At 40.4% G+C, this 23,254-nt stretch overlaps 1 protein-coding gene across 1 annotated transcript; it reads right to left on the bottom strand.

The window, feature by feature from the left end:
- Nucleotides 1–680: 680 nt before the first annotated feature.
- LOC136059032 (mitochondrial calcium uniporter regulator 1-like) lies at nt 681–17,534 on the bottom strand. The gene is made up of 9 exons (XM_065752905.1): nt 17,363–17,534; nt 17,169–17,282; nt 15,823–15,926; nt 13,711–13,812; nt 12,081–12,122; nt 9,681–9,761; nt 6,788–6,841; nt 5,576–5,690; nt 681–748 (listed from the first exon to the last, which is right to left on the bottom strand). The coding sequence occupies exons 1-9, from the start codon at nt 17,532–17,534 to the stop codon at nt 693–695; spliced, it is 840 nt and encodes a 279-aa protein (XP_065608977.1). The 3' UTR covers nt 681–692.
- Between the last annotated feature and the right edge of the window lie 5,720 nt (nt 17,535–23,254).

The raw sequence follows: 23,254 nt of genomic DNA, 5'->3' as shown, positions 1-23,254 counted from the left end.
CATATGGAATGAGTATCAGAAACTTTCGTATAAAAAGGTGAGTTAGTAAAAAACCTAGATATATTACAAGCAAAATTAGCAGCAAACACTGCTACCATTACACAGTACTTATGAAAGATGACTGATTGGATGGTCATCTGAAAAAGAAGCTGATGCACTGTTATAAACATGGCAAGACACATTTTATCATAGTACCCGCACAATCATGTGTTAAAAGAAGTAAGCACGATTCAGTTAACCCTAATCCTACTTAAACAAGAGCGCCTCCAAGCCACAAAACATTTAGTTTCAGTTTTATACTAACAATCACAATTCCAGTCCAATAGATGCAACCGACTCTGGTAAGCATGTCTGAACAGACAACAGAATGCAATTCCTAGTGCATGCAGCCCCACGCAATCGGAATGAATGTCAGTCTTTGCTCTTATGTGGCACTCTGCAAAGCAAGGCAAACTGTAGTTCAGAATGAAGGAAAATAGCACAAATGCTTTATTCAGAGGTAAGTGAATTCCAAATAGGCATGACATATGTACAGTTTGTTTCTAGGCACATCTTTGGTTACATTCTCAACACAGTCTTCTTCACAAAAAAATAAATATAACATTCAAGACTTGGTTGAAGTTCAAGCAAAGACAGTTTTTTCTGTTTTTCAGAAAACAAGACAGTAGAAGTCCCTTAAAAGTGATGCTTTATTAAATCCATAAATGATAAAATCCCAGTGCTACGGTAAGGCATGTAAATACTGAACCTGAAAGAAAACAGAAGTGGAGAAGAGAGATATTGAATCATTAGCTCTTGGAACTTAGCTGCTTACCATTCGAAAAAAGATCAAAAAGTTACAGTTGTGAAATGAGGATTAATAGGATTACTAAAACACAGTCAAGTATTCAAGCAAATAAATGCAAACTACTTCATGAAAGCTTATGAATTTGTTTTGTATTGTATTTTTTTTTTATTATTTCTAGTCATCAACTTTTAGTTTCTAGATTTAAACACAGAAGAATTTTTGCCACCATTTACAATGGAAGCCATTTAAGTAAACATATTCTGCTTATATTTTTTTACTTCCATGAGTAGTTTATGAGTATGGATGGTGGGGAAAAGTATATTGCTATTAAACGGAACAAAGTGAAGGGACCTGCCCAAGAAATTCAATTCCTAGGAGTAAAATGGCAAGATGGACGTCGTCACATTCCAGGAGATGTGATTGACAAAATCACCAGTATGTCACCACCCACTAGCAAGAAAGAGACACAGTCTTTTCTGGGTGTAGTAGGTTTTTGGAGGATGCACATCCCAAACTACAGCCTCATAGTAAGCCCCCTCTATCAAGTGACTCGGAAAAAGAATAATTTTGCATGGGGTCCTGAACAGCAGCAGGCCTTTGAGCAAATCAAGCAGGAGATAGCCCGTGCTGTGGCCCTGGGGCCAGTTCGGTTGGGACAGGATGTGAAAAACATGCTCTACACTGCTGCTGGAGAGAAAGGTCCCACTTGGAGTCTGTGGCAAAGAGCCTCTGGGGAGACCCGAGGCCGACCCCTTGGATTTTGGAGCAGAGCGTACAGGGGTTCAGAGGAGTGCTACACTCCAACTGAGAAGGAGATTTTGGCCGCATACGAGGGGGTTCGGGCTGCCTCTGAAGTAATTGGTACTGAGACACAGCTCCTCCTGGCACCTCGACTGCCAGTGCTGAATTGGATGTTCAAAGGAAAGGTTCCCCCCACCCATCATGCTACCGATGCCACCTGGAGTAAGTGGATTGCACTGATTACACAGCGAGCTCGGATGGGGAACCTCAACCGTCCAGGAATCCTGGAGGTGATCATGGACTGGCCTGAAGGCAAGAAGTTTGGAACATCCCCATCAGAGGAGATACCACGTGCTAAAGAGGCCCCACCATATAACGAACTACTAGAGAATGAAAAGACGTATGCCCTCTTCACTGATGGATGGTGTCGTATTGTTGGGAAGCATCGCAGATGGAAGGCTGCTGTGTGGAGCCCCACACGACGAGTTGCAGAGGCCACCGAAGGAGAAGGAGAGTCAAGCCAGTTTGCGGAGGTAAAGGCCGTCCAGCTGGCCTTAGATGTGGCTGAACGGGAGAGGTGGCCCATGCTATATCTTTATACTGACTCTTGGATGGTGGCAAATGCTTTATGGGGGTGGTTGCAGCAGTGGGAACAGGACAACTGGCAACGGAAGGGTAAACCTATTTGGGCTGCTGAACTGTGGAAAGACATTGCTGCCCGAACAAAAAGGTTGGGTGTAAAGGTGCGCCATGTAGATGCTCATGTGCCCAAGAATCGAGCTACTGAAGAGCAGAAAAATAACCATCAGGTAGATCGAGCTGCCAGAATTGAGGTGTCTCAGATCGATTTGGACTGGCAGATCAAAGGAGAGCTATTTTTAGCTCGGTGGGCCCATGAGACCTCTGGCCATCAAGGAAGGGATGCGACCTATAAGTGGGCTAGAGACCGAGGGGTGGACTTAACTATGGATGCCGTTGCACAGGTTATCCATGACTGTGACACATGTGCCATAATTAAACAGGCCAAGAGGATGAAACCCCTCTGGCAGGAAGGGCGATGGGAAAAGTATAAATATGGGGAGGCGTGGCAGGTTGATTATATCACCTTGCCACGAACTCGCGATGGTAAGCGTTACGTGCTCACCATGGTGGAGGCGACCACTGGGTGGCTTGAGACATACGCAGTACCCCACGCTACCGCCCGAAACACCATCTTAGGGCTCGAGAGACAAGTCCTATGGCGACATGGCACTCCAGAGAGAATTGAGTCCGATAATGGGACTCATTTCAAAAATTCTCTTGTGGATATCTGGGCCAAAGAACACGGCATTGAATGGATCTACCATATCCCCTACCATGCACCAGCTGCTGGTAAGATCGAGCGCTACAACGGGTTGTTAAAAACCACGTTGAGAGCAATGGGTGGTGGGACATTCAAGCACTGGGAGAAGCATCTGGCAGAAGCCACCTGGCTGGTCAACACTAGGGGATCAGTCAACCGAGAGGGTCCTACACAGTCCGGCTCCCTACAGACCATAGAGGGAGATAAGGTCCCTGTGGTACATGTGAGGAGCATGTTGGGAAAAGCGGTGTGGGTCCTTCCAGCCTCTGGAAAGGGCAAACCCCTCCGTGGAACCGTTTTTGCGCAGGGACCTGGGTGCACCTGGTGGGTAATGGATAAAAATGGGGACGTCCAGTGTGTCCCACAAGGGAATTTGATGCTGGGGGAATGCAGTCTGTAATTACGTGTGTATGTATGTATATATATATATATATATATATATGTTTCTATGTAACTCATGTTATTACTGTTTGGTTATGTATAGATGTGTGTTAAGCATGATGTGATGATGTGGAATAAGGGGTGGAATGTTGTGGTTTTGATGCCGGTATTCCACATCAGAGCATCACGCAGCAGTGAAGGAGTTAATGCTGGGGGAGCAGCAGAGGGGAGGGGCGGAGCTCCGCACCGGATGGAGGCGGCGCTCGGTCTGGGCGCGTTGCTCTGGGCTGCCGTGGAGGTTCAGCACGTGTGCTTCCCCTGCAGGTCCTCCTTAGCGTATAGCTTCTGGTTTGAAAATTTTTTCTCTCTCTTTCAATTGTTCAATTTTATTGGATTTAGTAAAGTTACCGTTCCTGCTCAGATCGTGCCGTTGTTTTCTTGTCGACCCATCCCTTCCCGCTGTTTCCCCCTCCCCCTCCCGGAGCGCGACTCTGCTCGGGCGGCCGCGCAGCGCGGCCACTGACGCAGTTTCTTTTTCTCTCCCCTCTCCCTTCTCGGTTTTCCCTTGGGTCACTGTCACGGACAACACCGTGACAAGAAGTAAGCACGATTCAGTTAACCCTAATCCTACTTAAACAAGAGCGCCTCCAAGCCACAAAACATTTAGTTTCAGTTTTATACTAACAATCACAATTCCAGTCCAATAGATGCAACCGACTCTGGTAAGCATGTCTGAACAGACAACAGAATGCAATTCCTAGTGCATGCAGCCCCACGCAATCGGAATGAATGTCAGTCTTTGCTCTTATGTGGCACTCTGCAAAGCAAGGCAAACTGTAGTTCAGAATGAGGAAAATAGCACAAATGCTTTATTCAGAGGTAAGTGAATTCCAAATAGGCATGACATATGTACAGTTTGTTTCTAGGCACATCTTTGGTTACATTCTCAAAACAGTCTTCTTCACAAAAAAATAAATAAAACATTCAAGACTTGGTTGAAGTTCAAGCAAAGACAGTTTTTTCTGTTTTTCAGAAAACAAGACAGTAGAAGTCCCTTAAAAGTGATGCTTTATTAAGTCCATAAACGATAAAATCCCAGTGCTACGGTAAGGCATATAAATACTGAACCTGAAAGAAAACAGAAGTGGAGAAGAGAGATATTGAATCATTAGCTCTTGGAACGTATCTTCACAAACCTAAGCACAAACCTAGCTACAATGCTAAAGATAAAATCACCACTCCTTTCTCCTATAAGAAAGTAAGCTTTTTAATTTACAAAACACAATTTCAAGGCAGAGGGACACAAAAATGACAAAGGAGGAGGAAGGAAAATGAATGTGGGAATTAGACTGGAAAACTACCAAAAGGTTGGAAAAAAAAAAACTTAGCTGCTTACCATTCGAAAAAAGATCAAAAAGTTACAGTTGTGAAATGAGGATTAATAGGATTACTAAAACACAGTCAAGTATTCAAGCAAATAAATGCAAACTACTTCATTAAAGCTTATGAATTTGTTTTGTATTGTATTTTTTTTTATTATTTCTAGTCATCAACTTTTAGTTTCTAGATTTAAACACAGAAGAATTTTTGCCACCATTTACAATGGAAGCCATTTAAGTAAACATATTCTGCTTATATTTTTTTACTTCCATGAGTAGTTTATGAGTATGGATGGTGGGGAAAAGCACTTCCTCTCGTTTAAATAAGTTGCCTTTTATTTTTCAGTAATGGTTCTCTGTAAAGCTTATCCCTATAGTACAGTATTATAGACATGATTGTAACAGTGACAAAACCTACTGTGAAAGAATAATAAAGAAGTTTAAATAAGAAGAATAACTTCTGTAATCCTGTTCATTTAACAACGCTGCATACTTAGGAAAGATTAATATTTTGTCATTTTTCTACAAGAGCAATAAGCTATTTTTTTTCCTAACGCATGTGCCTGAAAACTAAGTAATTGAAGAATTTGATAATGAATGCTCTGAAAGACAGAAGCATTCCATTTTGTAGGTAGAGCTCCATCAGACAGATAAGTGCAGGCTGCTTTTATAATTTTAGTTGAGCACAGATGAAGCATTTTCTATCTTTTAGATTTCTCACACACGCTACTGCAGTACAAAGAATGAAAGAACATACAGGCGTAGTCCATGCAAAATACAGCTGTGAATTACAGAACACTTTCTCTGGTAATAATGCTGCTGATTTTGACCAAGACTACTTAAAAGTATTCATATTTTCTTTGAACCAGGCCTTTATGAATACAGTCAATGGACAGCTTGTAAAAACAGTGTCCAATTTAACAGGTTCACCACAAGATATCTTACCTGCTAAATACTTAATATTATAAAGTTTGAGCGATTCCAGCATTATCTTCAGATCAGCAACTTCTCTGTCTATTCTTCTGTCTATTTGCGTCAGAGCTCGATCTTGTTGTGCATGCTAGAAAATAAAACAAACATAATTTGAACAGTTCCATGTTTATTTAGAAATGTAACCCATTCCTCTCAACTGTACTTCCAACTCCTCCTTAAATGTACGTTAATGAAGTAATTTGCATTCAAAGCAAATGAGTTTTTTCCTAGCTTGCCATATCTAAGGAATTGAACTCAGTACACTTTCATCGCACGTTCAGTAACATGTAATCTAGAACATGGCAGAACTGGGTGCCTTCTTATCTCAATCTAGCAGCATAATCACTCACTTTAATCTGTCACCTGGCCCACAGACATTCAAGTCACATCTCAATTATAATAGCTATTGAGAAGTCTAAGAGACTCTTGTGATAGAAACATACTGGAGAAGCATGAAAACGTATGGATCCTTAGAAATATCAGAATAGGTCTTTTGATGTAAAAACCATGTCTCCTTCTTGCAGTGAATTCTACTGCAGAAACGTCTACAGAATGACGAAGTCAGAATCTGATTATGACAGAAGACAGGACTTCATAGAAAAAAATGAGATGGAATTATTACTCAGAAAGGACTGAAAGATCAAGCTTGTAAAGTCAGAACAGCTGCTGCTCTGGTGCTGGTATTTTCAAATCATCACTACTGAAACGTTGTCATCAGTTAATGATTTATGACTAGAGGTCTTCCTGTGAATAATTCTCTACAGTAATGAAACAAAACGAAGAGGAAAACTTTAGTAAAGGTTTCTGCTAAAATGAAGCCAAATCAATCAAGATAAGTGTTTCAGTTCCACTGAACACGGAAAACGTCACTGATTTAAAGAAACGAAAAGCAACCTTAAGTGTTCTGCCTACAGAAAATGCTACATACTTGAAATTTCAAAACAAACCAACAAACAAAAGCCCACTGAACAGGTTATGATGTACTAACATATATAAGCCTTCCTATTCTGTAGATGCTAGAGTTATCTGTACCACTATGGAAATACATAGAAAAATAACAAATCTCAATGACGTTTTGTACATTGAAGTGTGTCTAAGTGCATGAGCAGCTTCAAAAATAGTACCAGCTCTCTAAGACAAGTAAAAAAAGCTTTGTTATATAATAACAAGCTACCAAGTTCTTACCAATTCCACTATTTCTGTCCTCATTTCGAGTAGTTTTCTTTCATTAAGTGAATGCTGGAAGGGAAAAACAAAAAAAAAGACAGATAAATATGATATCATCCTTAAGCCTTTTCCCAAATGCTTAAAAGCATGCTTCCTTTTCTGTTCTTTGCTTTCCAGTTTTCTACAAAACTGAATCTGAACGACCATGTTGTCCGACAACACTTGAAAGAGAGTATTGCAAGGTGACTGCTGTCACTTGGAAAGCTGAATTTAGACAGGTGTTCAACACAAGCTGGAACAACGAAATACATTAAAAAGCAGCTGGCAGAAAAGTTGGCAGACCTGCATTTTGACCTGTGATTCTGAAGAGGAAATAGGGCAGTTAACTAACTCACAGAGCATACGAATGCCAAGAAGACTGAACCATCTGCCTTCTTCAGTAAGGGGAGTGGTTTTTAAACTGTCATAGCAAACTCAGCTACCAAAGATGTTTCACCAGCATTACGGCAATTCTCTATTCAAAATTTTGAAATGGTCCGAACAACACCTGGGGAACACCACTGAAAATGCTATATTTGGTAAACATAAAACATTTGCATCTCATGTCAAGTCACTGGTTCAGAAACACTTGAAAGATAGGTACTATAAATCAGAAGTCCTGGTTTACTTAGAAACTCTGGTTATCTGGATTGAAGGCAAGGTAAACACATTCAAGAAGCATACCTTTAAGGCAGGTTTCTGATACATGAACAGGCATTATTTGACATCTGTAATGGTTCCTACCTGCTACTAAAGCAATTCAGTTACTCCTAGGACAGCTGCTAAGCCATCAGTGCAGAGTATTAAGTCATCAGGCTCCCATCTCAGAATCCTCAGTTACACAGCAATAACTTCATCTCCTGATGTTCCCATGTGAAAAGTGACTTCTTTTTCCTTCCAGTCTAGAGGTATATCTCACTTTGTCATCAAACTCAGACTAACCTACATAAACGCCTCAGCGCTGAAAAACTCTCTTTAAAGATCCAGAACACTATTTGAACTTCTAACAGATCTAAAGATCCAATTAAGAAATAGCATAAGGCTACAAACATAGAAAAAAGAGACAAATAATAATGTGTCTATAATTAATAAAACATATGTTACTAAATTCTGCAAATTGATGACAAGGACAAAAAAAAGAAATCAGTAGCATATATTGTCTCAAAGTGAAATTCCTCAACCTGTTAACATGGCAAAACATTTATAAAACAATGCAATTTTTAAAAGTCATGTATGAAGTTTAACATAACAGTGCCCCATCCCTGGAGGTGCTTGAGGCCAGGTTGACTGGGGTCCTGGGCAGCCTGATCTGGTAGGTGGCAACTCTGCCCACAGCACGATGGTCTTTAAAGTCCCTTCCAATGCAAGTCATTCTATGATTCTGCATGGACAGAACCACATATTAACAATCTGGTTATCACCACCAAAGGTAGATTTACATTTAAAATAAACAGTGTAACACATAGATTGAAATAGTTTCTGCTTAACTATGTATAGGTGCTGTTATCAAAATAGATGTTTTCTGAATAATTTATATTCTGCAAGCCACTCTGTTGATGTCTGCATTTGTTCAAGTTTGCCTTGTGGCTAGAAGCTAGGTCAGCCCCAAGGTTTTTAAACTGAGCTTCAAGAAACCAAAATGCATCCTTTTGTTATAAAACACCAAAACATGTCTGTAATAATACAAGTACATAAGAAGAAAGGCAAGGTTAACCCCACTCTGAAGTTAAACAGGGAGATTTCCCCTTAAGTCCTTTTTTTTTTTTTTGCAGTTCAGAGAAAATGCAGTTCTGTCAGATGCATCTTGATATTTCTAAACAGCAAACTTGAGCGACACAGTGATGCAAGAGCACACGAATGTAAGTGAAAGTTTGTTCCATACTTCAGGATTTTCAATTCAATCTGTATCGTTGCAGATATAAATCAGGGCATAAGCAGATGTGCATTAGGTAATGAAGACTTCCACTTCACATTTGCTGGAGAGTGAACTTATTAAAAGATAAAGCATTTAGAGTTTGAAACATAAGAAATGGCTGACATGAGTGCTGGCAAATTAAGATAATCTCTTTCAGCATTAATCTCAAGCAGGCGACAACTTCAAGGGGGCATACACAGAAAGTGACTTACACCCCAACATTTCTTACTGTTGAGATTGCAGTAAATATTACTTCTTCATTACCCACCTGTGATAAAGGGACTGAATTAAAATTTGCAGAAAAATGTCACTAAAAGATGTGTCCATTTCAATGATGAAATTCAGGTTCATAAAAGCTATTCAAAAAAGATCTAAAACCAAATTTCTACTCAGAGTGCTCCATCTAATGCAAAATTATGTATCTTCTAATTTTTCATTTCTGTTAATCTAATTAAAACGCTTGTCAATTAAATTCTACACATATTTCAAAGTCAAAAACAATCAGAATCAGTATCAGTTACAATGAAAATTAATCACAACTACTTTCACAACACATACTGCCTGACAGACTAGCCACACTGAATTCTCCCGTTACAGGGAAAGGAAATATCTTCAGTAATGGCAAGATAATGAAATGCTTATACTTAACTCAGTGTGACGATATATTACTAGCACAGCTCTAGAAAATCTCCAGGCAGCTAGTTGGAATGTTTAAATGCAAAAAACTGAAATATTTAACCGTAGTACATTAATGTCAATACTGAAACAATATCAAAAGAGACAGACATACAAAGAAACTCCCCACCACTGTACCCCATATTACAGCATTCAAGGATGACTAATTTGGATTAATAGCATCTTAAAAAGGAATAATACTACAGATTAATATTGAACAGACGTTCTTATCCAAATTCAGAGATTATTCAATTTTTAGATGTTTCTAAGAAGAAAGTGAACAGAACTTTCCAATTCTTTTACTCTGCTCATCTCTAGGTTTAGATTTAGTTTGTTGTCAGCATGAACTCTGGTAATTTCATCCTTATGGGAATACAAAGGATAAAGCAGTGAACAAGAATTTCTATTTAATTGTAAGCAAAAACAAGTTAGACAAAAATACTGTGCCTCTTTCTAATTAGAGAGGAACTGGATTCTCGAGACACCCAATGTGCTTAGATTTCCTAAGTACAAGTGTTCTTGCCCTTCCACTTGTGGTCTGTAGGATGAATTCATTCTCATTGGAACAAATAAAAAACTGACTACTTTTATACCAGAACACTGAAAACAAGAGTTGATAAAGAACACAACTTTCTACAAATTCTGGGCATGTTTCATAAACCTACAACTCACTAATTTTAGAAATCTTTGCCTAGGTACACTTTGAAATTGGACTTCCATGAAGGAATCCTGATACTCAAGATAACTAAGCTCTACTATTATAAACTAAGCTCTACTATTATAAACTAAGCTCTACTATTATAAACTAAGCTCTACTATTATAAACTAAGCTCTACTATTATAAACTAAGCTCTACTATTATAAACTAAGCTCTACTATTATAAACTAAGCTCTACTATTATAAACTAAGCTCTACTATTATAAACTAAGCTCTACTATTATAAACTAAGCTCTACTATTATAAACTAAGCTCTACTATTATAAACTAAGCTCTACTATTATAAACTAAGCTCTACTATTATAAACTAAGCTCTACTATTATAAACTAAGCTCTACTATTATAAACTAAGCTCTACTATTATAAACTAAGCTCTACTATTATAAACTAAGCTCTACTATTATAAACTAAGCTCTACTATTATAAACTAAGCTCTACTATTATAAACTAAGCTCTACTATTATAAACTAAGCTCTACTATTATAAACTAAGCTCTACTATTATAAACTAAGCTCTACTATTATAAACTAAGCTCTACTATTATAAACTAAGCTCTACTATTATAAACTAAGCTCTACTATTATAAACTAAGCTCTACTATTATAAACTAAGCTCTACTATTATAAACTAAGCTCTACTATTATAAACTAAAACAGTTTACAAGTTTAAAATTTAAAAGGAAATGTTTCTAAAGACTGCATCTAGGCTCTCAGAAAAAAAACAAACACTGACAACTTAGACGGAAAATGTTTATTATTTTTAAACACATAACTTTTAAAACTATCACTAAGTATTTTGTTTCATGGATAACTCTAAGCAGTTCCTACTTCATCTTCAGTGACAGCTGACATTTTAAATTAAATTCCCTGCAGGAATTCTAGCCAGATGACACTTTGTCATAAGGCAAGCTACTGATGGGATGAATGTGTGGGAGATTCAAGAGATTGATGATGTTCTGGGATATTCTGCAGTTAAAAACAAGTAAACATCTCTCAAATAGACTGATGTCAGCTAGACAAGACTTCATTAAGTAGTATGAATAATAATGACACTCAATTTCTATGCTAGGATTTTTGAACCTGTTGTAATTAGATGGCCTTACAGCAGGATGTTGCAATTTAATGAAAAGATTGTGTTATTTTGAAGCCTTTACAACACTGTGTCAATCTGTCCTTTAGAAGTATGAGCAAATGTAATCATTAAAATTATTTTATATTTACAGTAAAAAGTGAAATTTAAAGACATTTAAGTTAAAAAAAAAAACCAAAACAAAGATGACTCAGATCTTTCACGTTCTACCACTGAATATGCTAACTCATATACTTATATGCAAGCAAAACAATGAAGTTCAAGACAAAAATCAGATGCTGAATGTATTTTAAAAACTTTATTCTGAAAGCTAGTATGCATTAAGCCCTTCCTAACATGAAACAGTTTCCAACCTTAATCATTTTTGCAAGAATTTCTGTCTGTGTAAAAGCTACATGTTCATCTAAGTAATAGGTTTTGAAGCAGTCTTGATGAGAGAAAGCTATTTCGACTGTAAGTCAGGAGAAGCAAACTATAAAGAGCAGAAACACAGCACTGATCTTTAAACCTGTACATAATTAACAAGTGAGTTTCCTCCAAAAAACACATTTTCTTGCTAAGGTCATTCACTCACAGGCAAGTGGGACCAAGCATACTGGTCCCAAACTTAGAGGCTAAGACATTTAAAAGCTATTTCAAATTCTGGACAGTTAAATTTAAATTCAGTTACTTGTACAGTTTACAATTCTCTCGCAATAAATTAAATACATGTGAAACTGACTTCATTGCAGCCCAATCTGTCCCCTCAATTTCAGTTTCATTATCCCATATATACAACAATCAAACACAACGTTTACAATAAAATCGTAACAGCAACATTTTTTAAGTGAATAAGAGACGTGATAATTCTTGATTATATTGGTACAGTATCTTACCATGACTTGCTTCTTTATCTGCTGGAGTTCAAGTTTTATTCTCTGGGAGAGCAGAAAAGAAATGTACATTTTAGTATTGTACACAGAAACCGACAGTCTATAAATATAGGCAATTTCAATGATTAGTCGCAATTACTATAATCCACACTGTGAAAGGAAGGTGTCTTAGTTTCAGCTGGAATGGATGTTTTTTTTTTTCAGTGTCTGGTTCGATGCTATGTTTAGGTTCTAGGAGAAAAATAATGTTGACAACACACTGGTATTTGTAGTTGCCTGCTCAGCAGCATATACAGAGCCAAGACTACGTGCAGTGAAGGGCCCAAGGAGCTGGGAGGGAACAGAATTAAGACAGTTTACTTAAACTGGCCACAGGGCTATTCCATACCAAATGATATCAAGCAGAAGGAGTTTTGAAGGGAGTTGGAGTTCATCTCCCTCTCTCTCCCACTGCTCAGGATGCTAGCTGGGCAGCAGTTGGTATGGTGAGCAATTACTTGTGCATCACTTGTTATATCTATTATACAGACATACTATTTTCCTTTCCCCTATTTTAGCAGATAGTTTTATCTCAGCCTATGAGTTTTACTTTATTAGTTTTTAATTATCTCCCACATCCCACTGGGAAGGGGGAGGAATGAGCACATGATGGTGTGATGCTCAGCCACTTGCCAGGTTAAACCACAACAGAAGGCAGAATGAATGTGGTTTAAATCCATCTATATCCTCAGTATGTGTGTAGACAGACCCAAGTGTATGCACATACGTACTCACTCAGTAGTGCACATTTCCAAGCATCAGGACAGAAGCTAGTACTGTCCCACAGCACTACAGGTGGCCAAACGCACAGGATGGCATTAGCAAGGGTAAACACAGCCAAAGGTAAGTGATTATTCTCCCATGTTTAGCACTTGTGAGCTTGCACCAAAAAAGCTGTGTCCAGCTTTAGGCTCTCTGGTATAAGACAAATGTTGACATGCTGGAACAAGCTCAGGAGAGAGCCACCAAGATGATGGGAGACTGCAGCAAGTAGCATAGGAGTGGAGAGCAAAAAGAGTAAGCAAGACAGTAAGCAATAGGTTTGTTTAGCCTTAAAAAGAAATTGCTAAGCATCAAAATGCAGCCAGCAATTCCCTGAATGGTCTCTAGGTAAGTTCTACACTTCTAAGGTAACTTAATCTATCACTATTTCTTTCAGAAGAAATATGAAATAGGAATAGTTGTAGCATCTTCTATTAATGTATGAAAATTATTCTAACAAAAAAGAGCAACAGCTGCATCAACAATTTAGGATATACAGCTCAGTAGCTTCTTCCTCCCTCATTGCTTTCTTCTCTATTTCACACATAACCAGGAAGATTTAAGTCTTTTGTCAAACTCCACGAGACTCCCAACAGCCCATTTTTCCAGCTTCCATCAGGATGGAGAGGCATCAATAGTCTGTTGGTCAGCAACTCCTCCCAACTTTGGATCACTCACAAACTTGCTGAGGGTGCATCCTGCCCCTTCACGAGGTTATTAATAATTCGGTGTTAAACCATATCAGCACCCAAGTTTGTACCCTGGGTACAAACCACTTTTTTACATCCTTAATGAAAAACAAGTGGTACAAGTCGAAGATACTGATTTTTACCTCATTTTCTGAACGAAGAGCTGAAAGCTCACTTCTTTCCAATATAATCATATCCTTTTTCACTCCATCAATATGGGACATAACTTGTTGAAGAGCAATCTCCTTTAAAAGACAGAAGACAAGCCTCAGGACATGTAGCCATAATGTTTTTCTCATCTGCGCGTACAAATACAACAGGCTATTCAGGTACTCTGAAATTTTTAATCTGGTAATTTGAGACTGATTATTTCAGTTTCAAAGAAAGCAAGACAGACCAAGTGAAAGTGACGAAACAAGCAAGTTGTGGTAAATCATTTGTAATCAGAAATTCTAACAGATCAGAACAGTTCAACTAATAGCCTAGGATATACTCTCTTCTAAGTCTTCAAATTCTTAACCTAGCAAAGGCTTTAGGGAGAAGGGAGAAAAGGTGCCACTGTGCTAAAAGAGGAAAGCCAGCTTCCACACCAAGACTCCCCAGTGCCACCCTACTCTTGTAACTTCCTCCTTTTCCACCTTCCCATGGAAGAGAGCTCACTCCACTTTCCTATTCAGCTGAGCAGAATCATGCACTATACTTACACTTTTAAACACTCTTCTCACTGACAGAAGTGAGCTGACAGATGGCAAACAAGCATCCTTCTTCATTTTGGAGGATGGAAAGGTCTGTAGATTCTGCTCTAGATGTTACACTATCCACATGCGAACAGGGATTCCCCTCTCATTGCTGAACTTTACCACTAATAAGCAGGTCCTTGCTTTTGATTCTGGACTAATACCATTAAAAATCTGACACTATAACTTCGTTTTTGACAAGTAAGGACAGTCTAATTTACAGCACTGTTTAGAAAAGGCTACCTGACTACAGCACTTTAAAAAGAATTAAAAAAATGCAGTGGGTCAGTGTATTGGACGTATCACAAAAGATCTGCAGGAAGACTACTGCCATGGATATCTCCTTTCTTATTGCCTGATGTGTCCAGCTTACTTTCATTCTCTCTCCTCTTCACCAAACAGTTTTCTCACATGAAGATAGCAACTCAGTTACCATAAAATTAGTTAAATCCTTTGTTTGTAAAGTGACAGCCTCACAGAGCTAAGAACTTCAGTTACTTCTTCCCACTAGCATTGCCTATTTGACTCACTTATGTGTGGGAATTCCAGCATACTAGATACTGCTAATCACATTCAAAAGATGCTTAAGTTCCACGATACAGCTAAATGTGTCTTACGCTGAATTTGGTTTTATTTCTGGAGGCTGAAGTGCCTAAAAGCATAACATAGCAATATTCAACACTTTCACGTCCACATGCTTACACAGATCTACCTGCGTACACTTTGTCTAAGGATTCCCTCCCAAAAATAAAACAGCCAATCCCCCCACAAATTCACTTCAAGTCAATGCAATTTTCTGGTAGCCAAGATGGATCTCTAGATATTCAGAATTACCAGTCTATTTCCAAGCAAGTTTTCTTCAGTTCCTCTCACCAGTTTATATATATATGCTGCATGGATTTAGAGTATACCATGAATAACATGCAGCAAAGGAAACAGAAAACTTACAAAATCAGCATCCAAAACATACTCTTCCTGAGCGTTATCAGTACATACAACTACACTAACCACACACTAAAATCATTGCAAAGAAGTTTAGCTCAATTCTAGTACAATATAAATGTCACTATGACAGAAAGATATATTTAGAAACAGGCCACATAACAGAATGGTAAATTACAGGAGGAAATCTTTTCCTTCGCTGCTGTATAACTAGAGAAAATAATGTAGGAGCTGTAAATAGTTAAATCCATGTTTAGAGTATCTCCTATGACTGAGTAAAAGCCTTTTCAGGTTAAAATAAAGCTAGGAGGAAACAAAGAAACAAACAAAGAAACAAAAAACTCATGAACATTGTACCAGATGGTAGTTCCTAAGTGTCAAGGTCCATCACAACACTTCGATAGCTGCTTGATAGATTCAAGACAAAACTCAACAGCCGGTGGATATTCAGGGATAGCTGTTCACTTTCAAGTTTTTAAACACGGTCTACCAGTAAATAATACAGCAATGTGCATTTCATTAGCAGACATACCGGATTTCAACGGACTTTAACCCTTCCACCCTCTTTGAGCTAACCTGCTGTACTTTGGTCACCATGTCCTTGTAAATCGTATCCAGGTTGGTGCTCAGGATTTTCACTAATGCAGATACAATCACTTCCGACTGTTGAGTAGTGAATCCTAAGTAAAACAAAATAGAACAACATTCAGCTGGACAGCTGATGAAGATTATCGACTTCTAATATACATTACAAAGTTTTTTAAAAAAGCAGTCAGTTATGAAAGGTAATAAAGTACATTCCTCTCCATCTAGCACTAGCAGAGCACAACCGGGCAATACAACCAAGTTCCTCCACTCCAAAATAACGCCTGTGACATAGCTGTTTCTGCAGTACAGCACTATTACAATATCAGCAAGATTAATGTTGGAAGTATTACAGAATGCCATCTCTTGTGTAATTATAAGAAACCTGGCATTCAAAAGCAGATACCTACCTTCAGTACACTCTTAAGTGGTACCATGGAAAATATGCAAATCTCAGCAATTCCCAACAAAGAGCTCTGATTTTAGGCCTGCCAAGTTCTGAGTCCATCTTAAAATACACTTTGAACTCTGTGCATGGTGAACTAGCACAAAACATAGTTTCAAATATGTGGCAGGTTAATGTTAGAAAGCAAATCTGGGGTCTGAGAGTGAGTAACTTTCAACAGCAGAGCTGCTTTAATCATTTGCCGTCACCAAAAGCGCGTACCCTTACTCCTGCTGCTATGTATGTGTCCCAGTGCTCACACAGCTGCACTATGAGCTCATTCATGTCTCAGAATAACGTCAATCAAAAAGAACTGTAGTTTGAATTACAGAATGGCCTGGGTTGCAAAGAACTTCAAGGATCATCTAGTTTCAACCGCCATGCCGTCGACAGGGTTGCCAACCACCAGACCAGGCTGCCCAGAGCCACATCCAGCCTTGCCTTGAATGCCTTCATGGATGGGGTACCCACAACCTCTCAACCACTCCCCCAGGTCCTATCACTATCAACACACGTAAAGTTCCCTGAGAGTTAGGCTGGCACACACGAAGGATGAAACTATACAGGAGGAGCCAGTGATTGGGATCCCTCCTTTCCAGCGCAGTGAGCTATCACAATGCAATTCAGCCATGCGGTCCTTCTTCCTCATGCTACTGAGGTAGCAAAGGTACTTCATCATGAACCCAAAATGATCTCTTCCCTTACGTTTTAGGGTAAGAGAAGGTATATTTTATACAGCATACACACTCCACCCCAAGAGCTGCATTTTTTTTGCAGCAGCCCACGTTCAACCGCATTCCAACAGTTGCACACTGCTGCGGATTAATTAACCGAGCTCTGCAAGCTAAGAAACCCCTCACGACCCCCCCAAGGAACGTACGTAGCAAATTACCATTTTCTTCCAGGAGACACACCAGAGCGTGAGTGTCAAAAAAAAACTTCCTACTTCCCAGCAAGGAAACACTGCCCTTGCTCTCTAAAAACGAAGACGCAGAGTCGCTGACACCTGAGAAAGACAAGCAGAACACTGACGTACTGCTCGAGCCACACAGGAGCTCCCCGCTCCCCACGCCCGCCCGCTCTCACCGCTCTCCCCGCAGCGCCGGGCCCGGCCCACGCGCCGGGCCCACACCGAGCCAACGCTGACGGCGGCCCCCTCGCGCGGACAGGCGCTGAGGCCGCGCCGCGTGGGGGAGGCGGAAGCGGGCGGGAGGGCGCCGCGGGACCGCAGCACGAGCAGCGCCCGCCTCACGGCCATGCCGCCCGCACCCGGCGGCACGGCGGGCGAAGAACACAAACCGCCGGCGCTACCGGAAGTCTATGGCTGAGCACGCACCGCCCTTCCGCCGCGGACGTCAGTCCGCTTCCGCTTCCGCTTCCGGAACGGTGTTCCGCAGTGGGGCGTGGCTGCTCTGCTGCTGTGAGGTGGAGCGCTGAGACCTTTCCGAATGCTTTACTAGAGCGGGTCGATGTTTTTCAGAACCGTTCAGAAACCCACGCAGTGTATTTTCCTTGATACTTCTACTTCAGTGATAGTCAACCGGGATATCCAGGCTAAGCACGCTGACACATCCATCTTCTCTAGCATGAAGAAACACTGCCTCTGCCTATGGAGACTGGAAGTGTGTTCGTTATTTTTCTCCATGTGAGGAGTCAGCTTGGCTGACTCTGACTCTTGGCTGACAAGTTTGCCCCATTTTTTACTGTAATCTTAGCTGTTTGGACCTCCTAGCCACTTTGACTTCCAATACAACCACCACTGACTGGCTTCTCCAAGCTCTGCAGGCTGCTTTGGACATCTTTCAGGGCTGCTCTGCTCAAAGGGTGCCTGGGCCAGTTTCTGTGGCACCAGGAGGCATGACCAACATCATCGTGAAATGAGCTTTGTGCTGCTCCGTGGTGCAGGCTGCTTCGTGCCTGGCTGTAATGTCTACGTGGCTTCACAGAAGGATTAGCTCCTGTTCAGGAAGGCAGGAAGGACAACCGTTGCCTGGGTTGCATCAGGCCCAGGACTACCAGCCAGCTGGAAAGTTGCCCCGCTCTACTTTCTGCTGTACATCATCATATCAACCACTGTGCAGTTTGGAGGACCACAGTATAAGAGTAGCAACTCCAATTACAGCTGGAAAGCTTTTGAAAACAATTAGTTACTTTCCCCTCTTTTTAAATACAATTCGGTTTTACTCAACAGCACAGTCTTCGTGACAGGATTCCTAGCAGGAATCATGAGAGAACAAAAACCAAAGTCGATTTTCACATGGATGTGGTTGGCTTATGGAAGGAATTTTACAACGTGCTTACCTGTAACAGAAAGGGGCTGGCTCCCATTCCCTTGTATTAATTTTCCACTGTGGAGGATTTTCACTTTCCCCATAAGCATCTGGAACTAGCCATTGTCACAGGAAGACTAATAAACTGAAAGGTGGACAGGTGCAGTCCAAAATAGAAACAAATAGTCCCGTTACTTTCTCCAAATATTTTAGCACAGTGACTGTGCAGAGTTGAGGGGCATTAGCAGCTGTCAGGGGTGATGAATGCCCCAAACAGCTCTTAATTCTAAATGGGACAAGCAAAAAATCCCAACCTGAAAAAGAGAGAGAATCACTGACATAAAAATGCTTTGCCATTTTGAATCTGTAGGGTCGTGAGGCAGAGCTGCGTGTCCCTGGGGCTCGTGGTAGCTTCGTGAAGGCTTTGTGGGAGGGAGGGACTTGGGCTCGATCGGGTGTCACGGGACCGCGGGCGGAGCAGGCGTGTATGGGTATAAAAGGCGTTGTTGCGCAGCAATAAATTGGCATTCGATGCTTGACACCGTGTGTCTGGTCCTTTTGTCCCTGGGCTAGGGATGTCCAGAACGGAGGGCTATTGAGCCTTCTGTTGCACCGTCTCTGGCCAACCGGTAGCAACAGAATCAATTGGAAAAAAAAAAAAAAAGGCTGCAGTGGTATTCAAATTAATATGCAAATGATAAGGTGCATTTGGAGTAATTTCTGGGTGGTCGGGCAGTGGGACAGGCTGCTCAGAGCAGCAGTCACGGCCCCAAGCTGACGGAGTTCCAGAAGCGTTTGGATAACTGTCTCTGAAAGGTGGACCTGCTGGAGTGCATCTAGAGGCGGCCCAGAAGGTGGGCTTTTCCCTTTTCAGGTGTGTGCACAAGTGAAGTCCTTGATCGTTATTTTGCTTTTTTTTTTTTTTTTTTTTAGTGAAGATATCGGTGATGACAGTGTGATTTCTCATGTTACATTTGTTTAGATATGTGGACAGGTATATTATTTATTACAAAGAATCAGTAACTCTTCCCGACGGGAGTGATGTTAAATCGGTCTTACCCATAGATGGCAGTAACTGCTAATAGTGCTGACGGCCAGGGCACCGCAATCCAAGCTTTTAGGACCGGGCCAGTGCTAGAAACAGTTGACCTGAACTCACATGTTGCTAAATTGCCATTCTGGGGTTCTCAGGTCGGCGTCATGCTCTCAGCACCTTGCGGAAGCTCTGTGGTGTCACTTCATGGAAGTTCTGCCAATTGTCAGAAATAGCCCCACCATGATTTCTCATCTCTTGAATGAAACTGGTATAATATTTGTTCAAATACTATAGTTGGTAGCAGTAAGAAATGGCAATTACGTTAGAATATTGAATCTTGCTGTGTTCTCATCAGGTGTGCTTTTACTTGTAGGATGAGCCGATAAATGCAATGTGTGTTGAAAGCTACTGGAACCTAGTGCCTTATGTCAGAGATTAGTCAGGACCAGTATCCCTTCCTCCTAACCTACAGACGACTTCATGTACCACATATTGGTGCACTCATGTCATGGTTTCGTGGCTCTTCAACTCCCAACACACCACATGATGTCATGATGTGGAATATCAACAACACAACAAAAACCACAAAACCATGACAACTCACCACCTCTCAGTGAGTCAAGGCAGGAGCAGGTGCTCACATGGCACAGAAAGGGGCTGCATGCACAGGAAGGCAGAAGTCTGGGAGGAGGTTCTCCGTAAGAGTTGCTGATTTTCCCTTTCTCTGTACACGCAGGGAGTGACAGAAGTTGTAAATAAGAACTTCATTTCCCCACAACCCTGATCTCACTTCTTACAGGAGTTTTGCAGGAGGATGTGTCAGGCAAGACTGTCCTCATGGCTCTTCCATTGCTTCTGGGAGGTCTGGCTTCTAGTGATGGATGATTTGGAACACATATAAATTCCAAGGAACTCAAAAAGGGAGAATTGGACCGGTAAAAGGGGGACAGAAGGATGAGTGTGAAGGTTTAAAATTGGAGTGAGTGCTGGGGGAGGAAGGGGAGGGACACTGAAGGGGGCTGGAGGCATAAGAATAAGGGGTGGTGATAACAGAATCACAGAACTGTGGGCATAGAAAGGGACCTATGAGGATCACTGAGGCCAACCTTGCTGCTAAAGCAGGTCCCCTACAGCAGGTCACACAGGAAAGCATCTAGGTGAGTTTTGAATAACTCCAGAGGAGACTCCACAGCTTCTCTGGACAGTCTCTTCTGGTGCTCTGGAGTAAGACTGGGGATAGTAGCAGGGGTAAAATAATTATCAGGGCAGCTTTGGGCTATTGTAGGGAACAGAAATGGAGGTGAAAAGTGGATTACGTGCTGTTCGTTATCATGCGAGACAGTCAGACAGTGAATCAATTATAATATCAAGCAGTTGTGCAGATAATGAGTTAAGCAATGAAGCAAATAATTTCTGGTATTAAATAATGGTGAGAATCAACAGCAATATGAATCAGTTATGCAGAGAACTATTAGAAAAGTGAATCAGTTAAGTAGAGAAACAGTTACACAGCAAGTGAATGAATAAATTAATTATGGAGTGGGACTATTCTGTAGAGGATTAATTATGCAGAGCCTTCCTTTGTGATAAGGGGCATGTCTGAGGCAGCTTCATGCACAGAAAAAAAAATCCTAACAAAATTATTAAAATTGAAGCCCTGTGCCAGTTCTCAGTCACTTTCTCTGTGATCTTCTTCATTTCTCTGGACTAGGCTCGCACAAATCGTGGTGATGAAACTATTGCAGAAGTAGAGGAGTTCTGCATTCCTTCAGTGTGGACACACACAGAGAAGGTGAAGGAAGTTCAGAGATGACTTTGAGGCTCTGTCAAGAGGGTTGTAGGAGGAAACCACGGTCTTTGGAGAAGTCTAACCTGTGCAGGCATACTTCAGGCTCCTCGTGGCATCAGGATTATTTAGGGAGGAACATCTTGCCATACTTTATACCTAAAAGCCTGGCAGCTTGATTTTCCTCTGCTTAGTATGTTCATAGGTTCATAGGTTCATTAGGTTTGAAAGGACCTACAAGATCATCTAGTCCAACCATCCTCCTATCACTATCCCTACCCAACTACTAAATCAAATCCCTTAGCACCTCATCTAAACGCTTCTTTCCATCTCTACAAAATAAGTGTCTGACATCAGCAAAGAAATGTGTGCTTTGTCACCTCTCTCTACTGCTATAGTTGGAGAAAAAACAACCAGCCTTTTGGACATGACACTTTTTGGTAGTGTCAAATTTGAGCACTGACTCAAGAGCCAGCTGCCCTAATTTAAACAGATAGAATTGCAATACAGACCACATGGTGGCGAAGAACAGGTTTCCAAGTCTTCACTCCTGCAGTAACAAAATATACTTTTCTATATAGTGGACACGATAACTTGTACAATTTTTTTGTTTGTTTTGGTGTTTTTCATGCTAAAAACCAAAACAACAACAGAACAAGAGGGAAAAGAATCTGTAACATCCTTGAAATAACAACCAATTTAGCCAGCTAATTTCTCAAACCGTGTGCCAAGAAAACACTTCCATCTTGTTCTGATATACAATGGTTTGACTACAGGATTCAATCCAGAATCAATGCTGAGCTAGATGTCTTTTAAGTGTTATCTGTTACTAGTCTGGACACTTGTTGGATTTTTGAGATGGCTTGCAAAATCTCCTTCTTACTGCTCTTATTCCCTCACACCCCCAGCAAATATGTAGCCTCCCCCGTGGCTAATGCTTCAGTGCAAGAACAGAATATGCAAGTCTAAAACATTTGTTTCACACAAATGAGTGGAGCTGTAAATTCAAAAGTAGAAGTTGTTGTCTTATCCAACTAGATTTTCATGTTCTTATTTATTAGTGGAAGAGAATAACATTAATACAGTACAATATGTTCTGAAATTAGAGTGTTTGGGCTACTGGAATTGTTTTTGGTCAGTAATGAAGTGCAAAGTTAAGATGCAGCAACAACTTAAACATGGTAATAACTATTCATATGTTTTTTGCAAAAGTATTTGTGAAATTAGGAACAGCAATTTCTTAAAACATTATACAATGTTGATAAAATGCTTAGATCAGAAATATGAAATAGAAAAATGTGACATAAAAAACAAGTTTAAGGGCAGAGGGGATCTTCTGAAGCAGGAGCAGGTTAATGTGGTTGGATGCCATTCCAGTTTATTTCTGCTCAGCATTGGAGAATTTATTTCCAGTTCTTGACTTTCACTTGTATGTATGGCTTTCTATCATCATTACAGTGCAGCATGTCAGAGTCAAACCTCGTACATGCAATCAGTATTAACTGCACCCAGTTGATCCATGTTATCACATAGATAAGAAGGGATCTAACAAGGTCCTTGCATTGAAATCAGGGCTGCCGAGATTAGCATTGCCTTTATGAGGACCTATGCTCATTATGCAGATGAATGATGGAATAATGAAGATAAAAATTATATATGTGTGTAAACATTTCTATATGATAAATTTCCAGAGATAAAAGTAGGAGGTGCAACTGCAATTGCATTAGTCTACAGTTTAAACTTTTTTTATCATTTTGGAGAGCTATGTTGGGGCAAACTGCCAATCGTCACTAAACATTTCTGCTTTTTAGTACCCCAAAAATGTGAGATTGAAAACAATATTATCTAGATGTTCACAGAAGCATTTCACACATGCTGAAAATTGC

Source organism: Cyrtonyx montezumae, unplaced genomic scaffold, assembly GCF_038088225.1.
Source record: "Cyrtonyx montezumae isolate F1298 unplaced genomic scaffold, pur_monq_1.0 scaffold_8, whole genome shotgun sequence".
In the NCBI taxonomy this organism is placed as follows: domain Eukaryota; kingdom Metazoa; phylum Chordata; class Aves; order Galliformes; family Odontophoridae; genus Cyrtonyx; species Cyrtonyx montezumae.
Note: the sequence above shows the minus strand (reverse complement) of the source record. Positions and strands in the feature narration are given on the sequence as shown.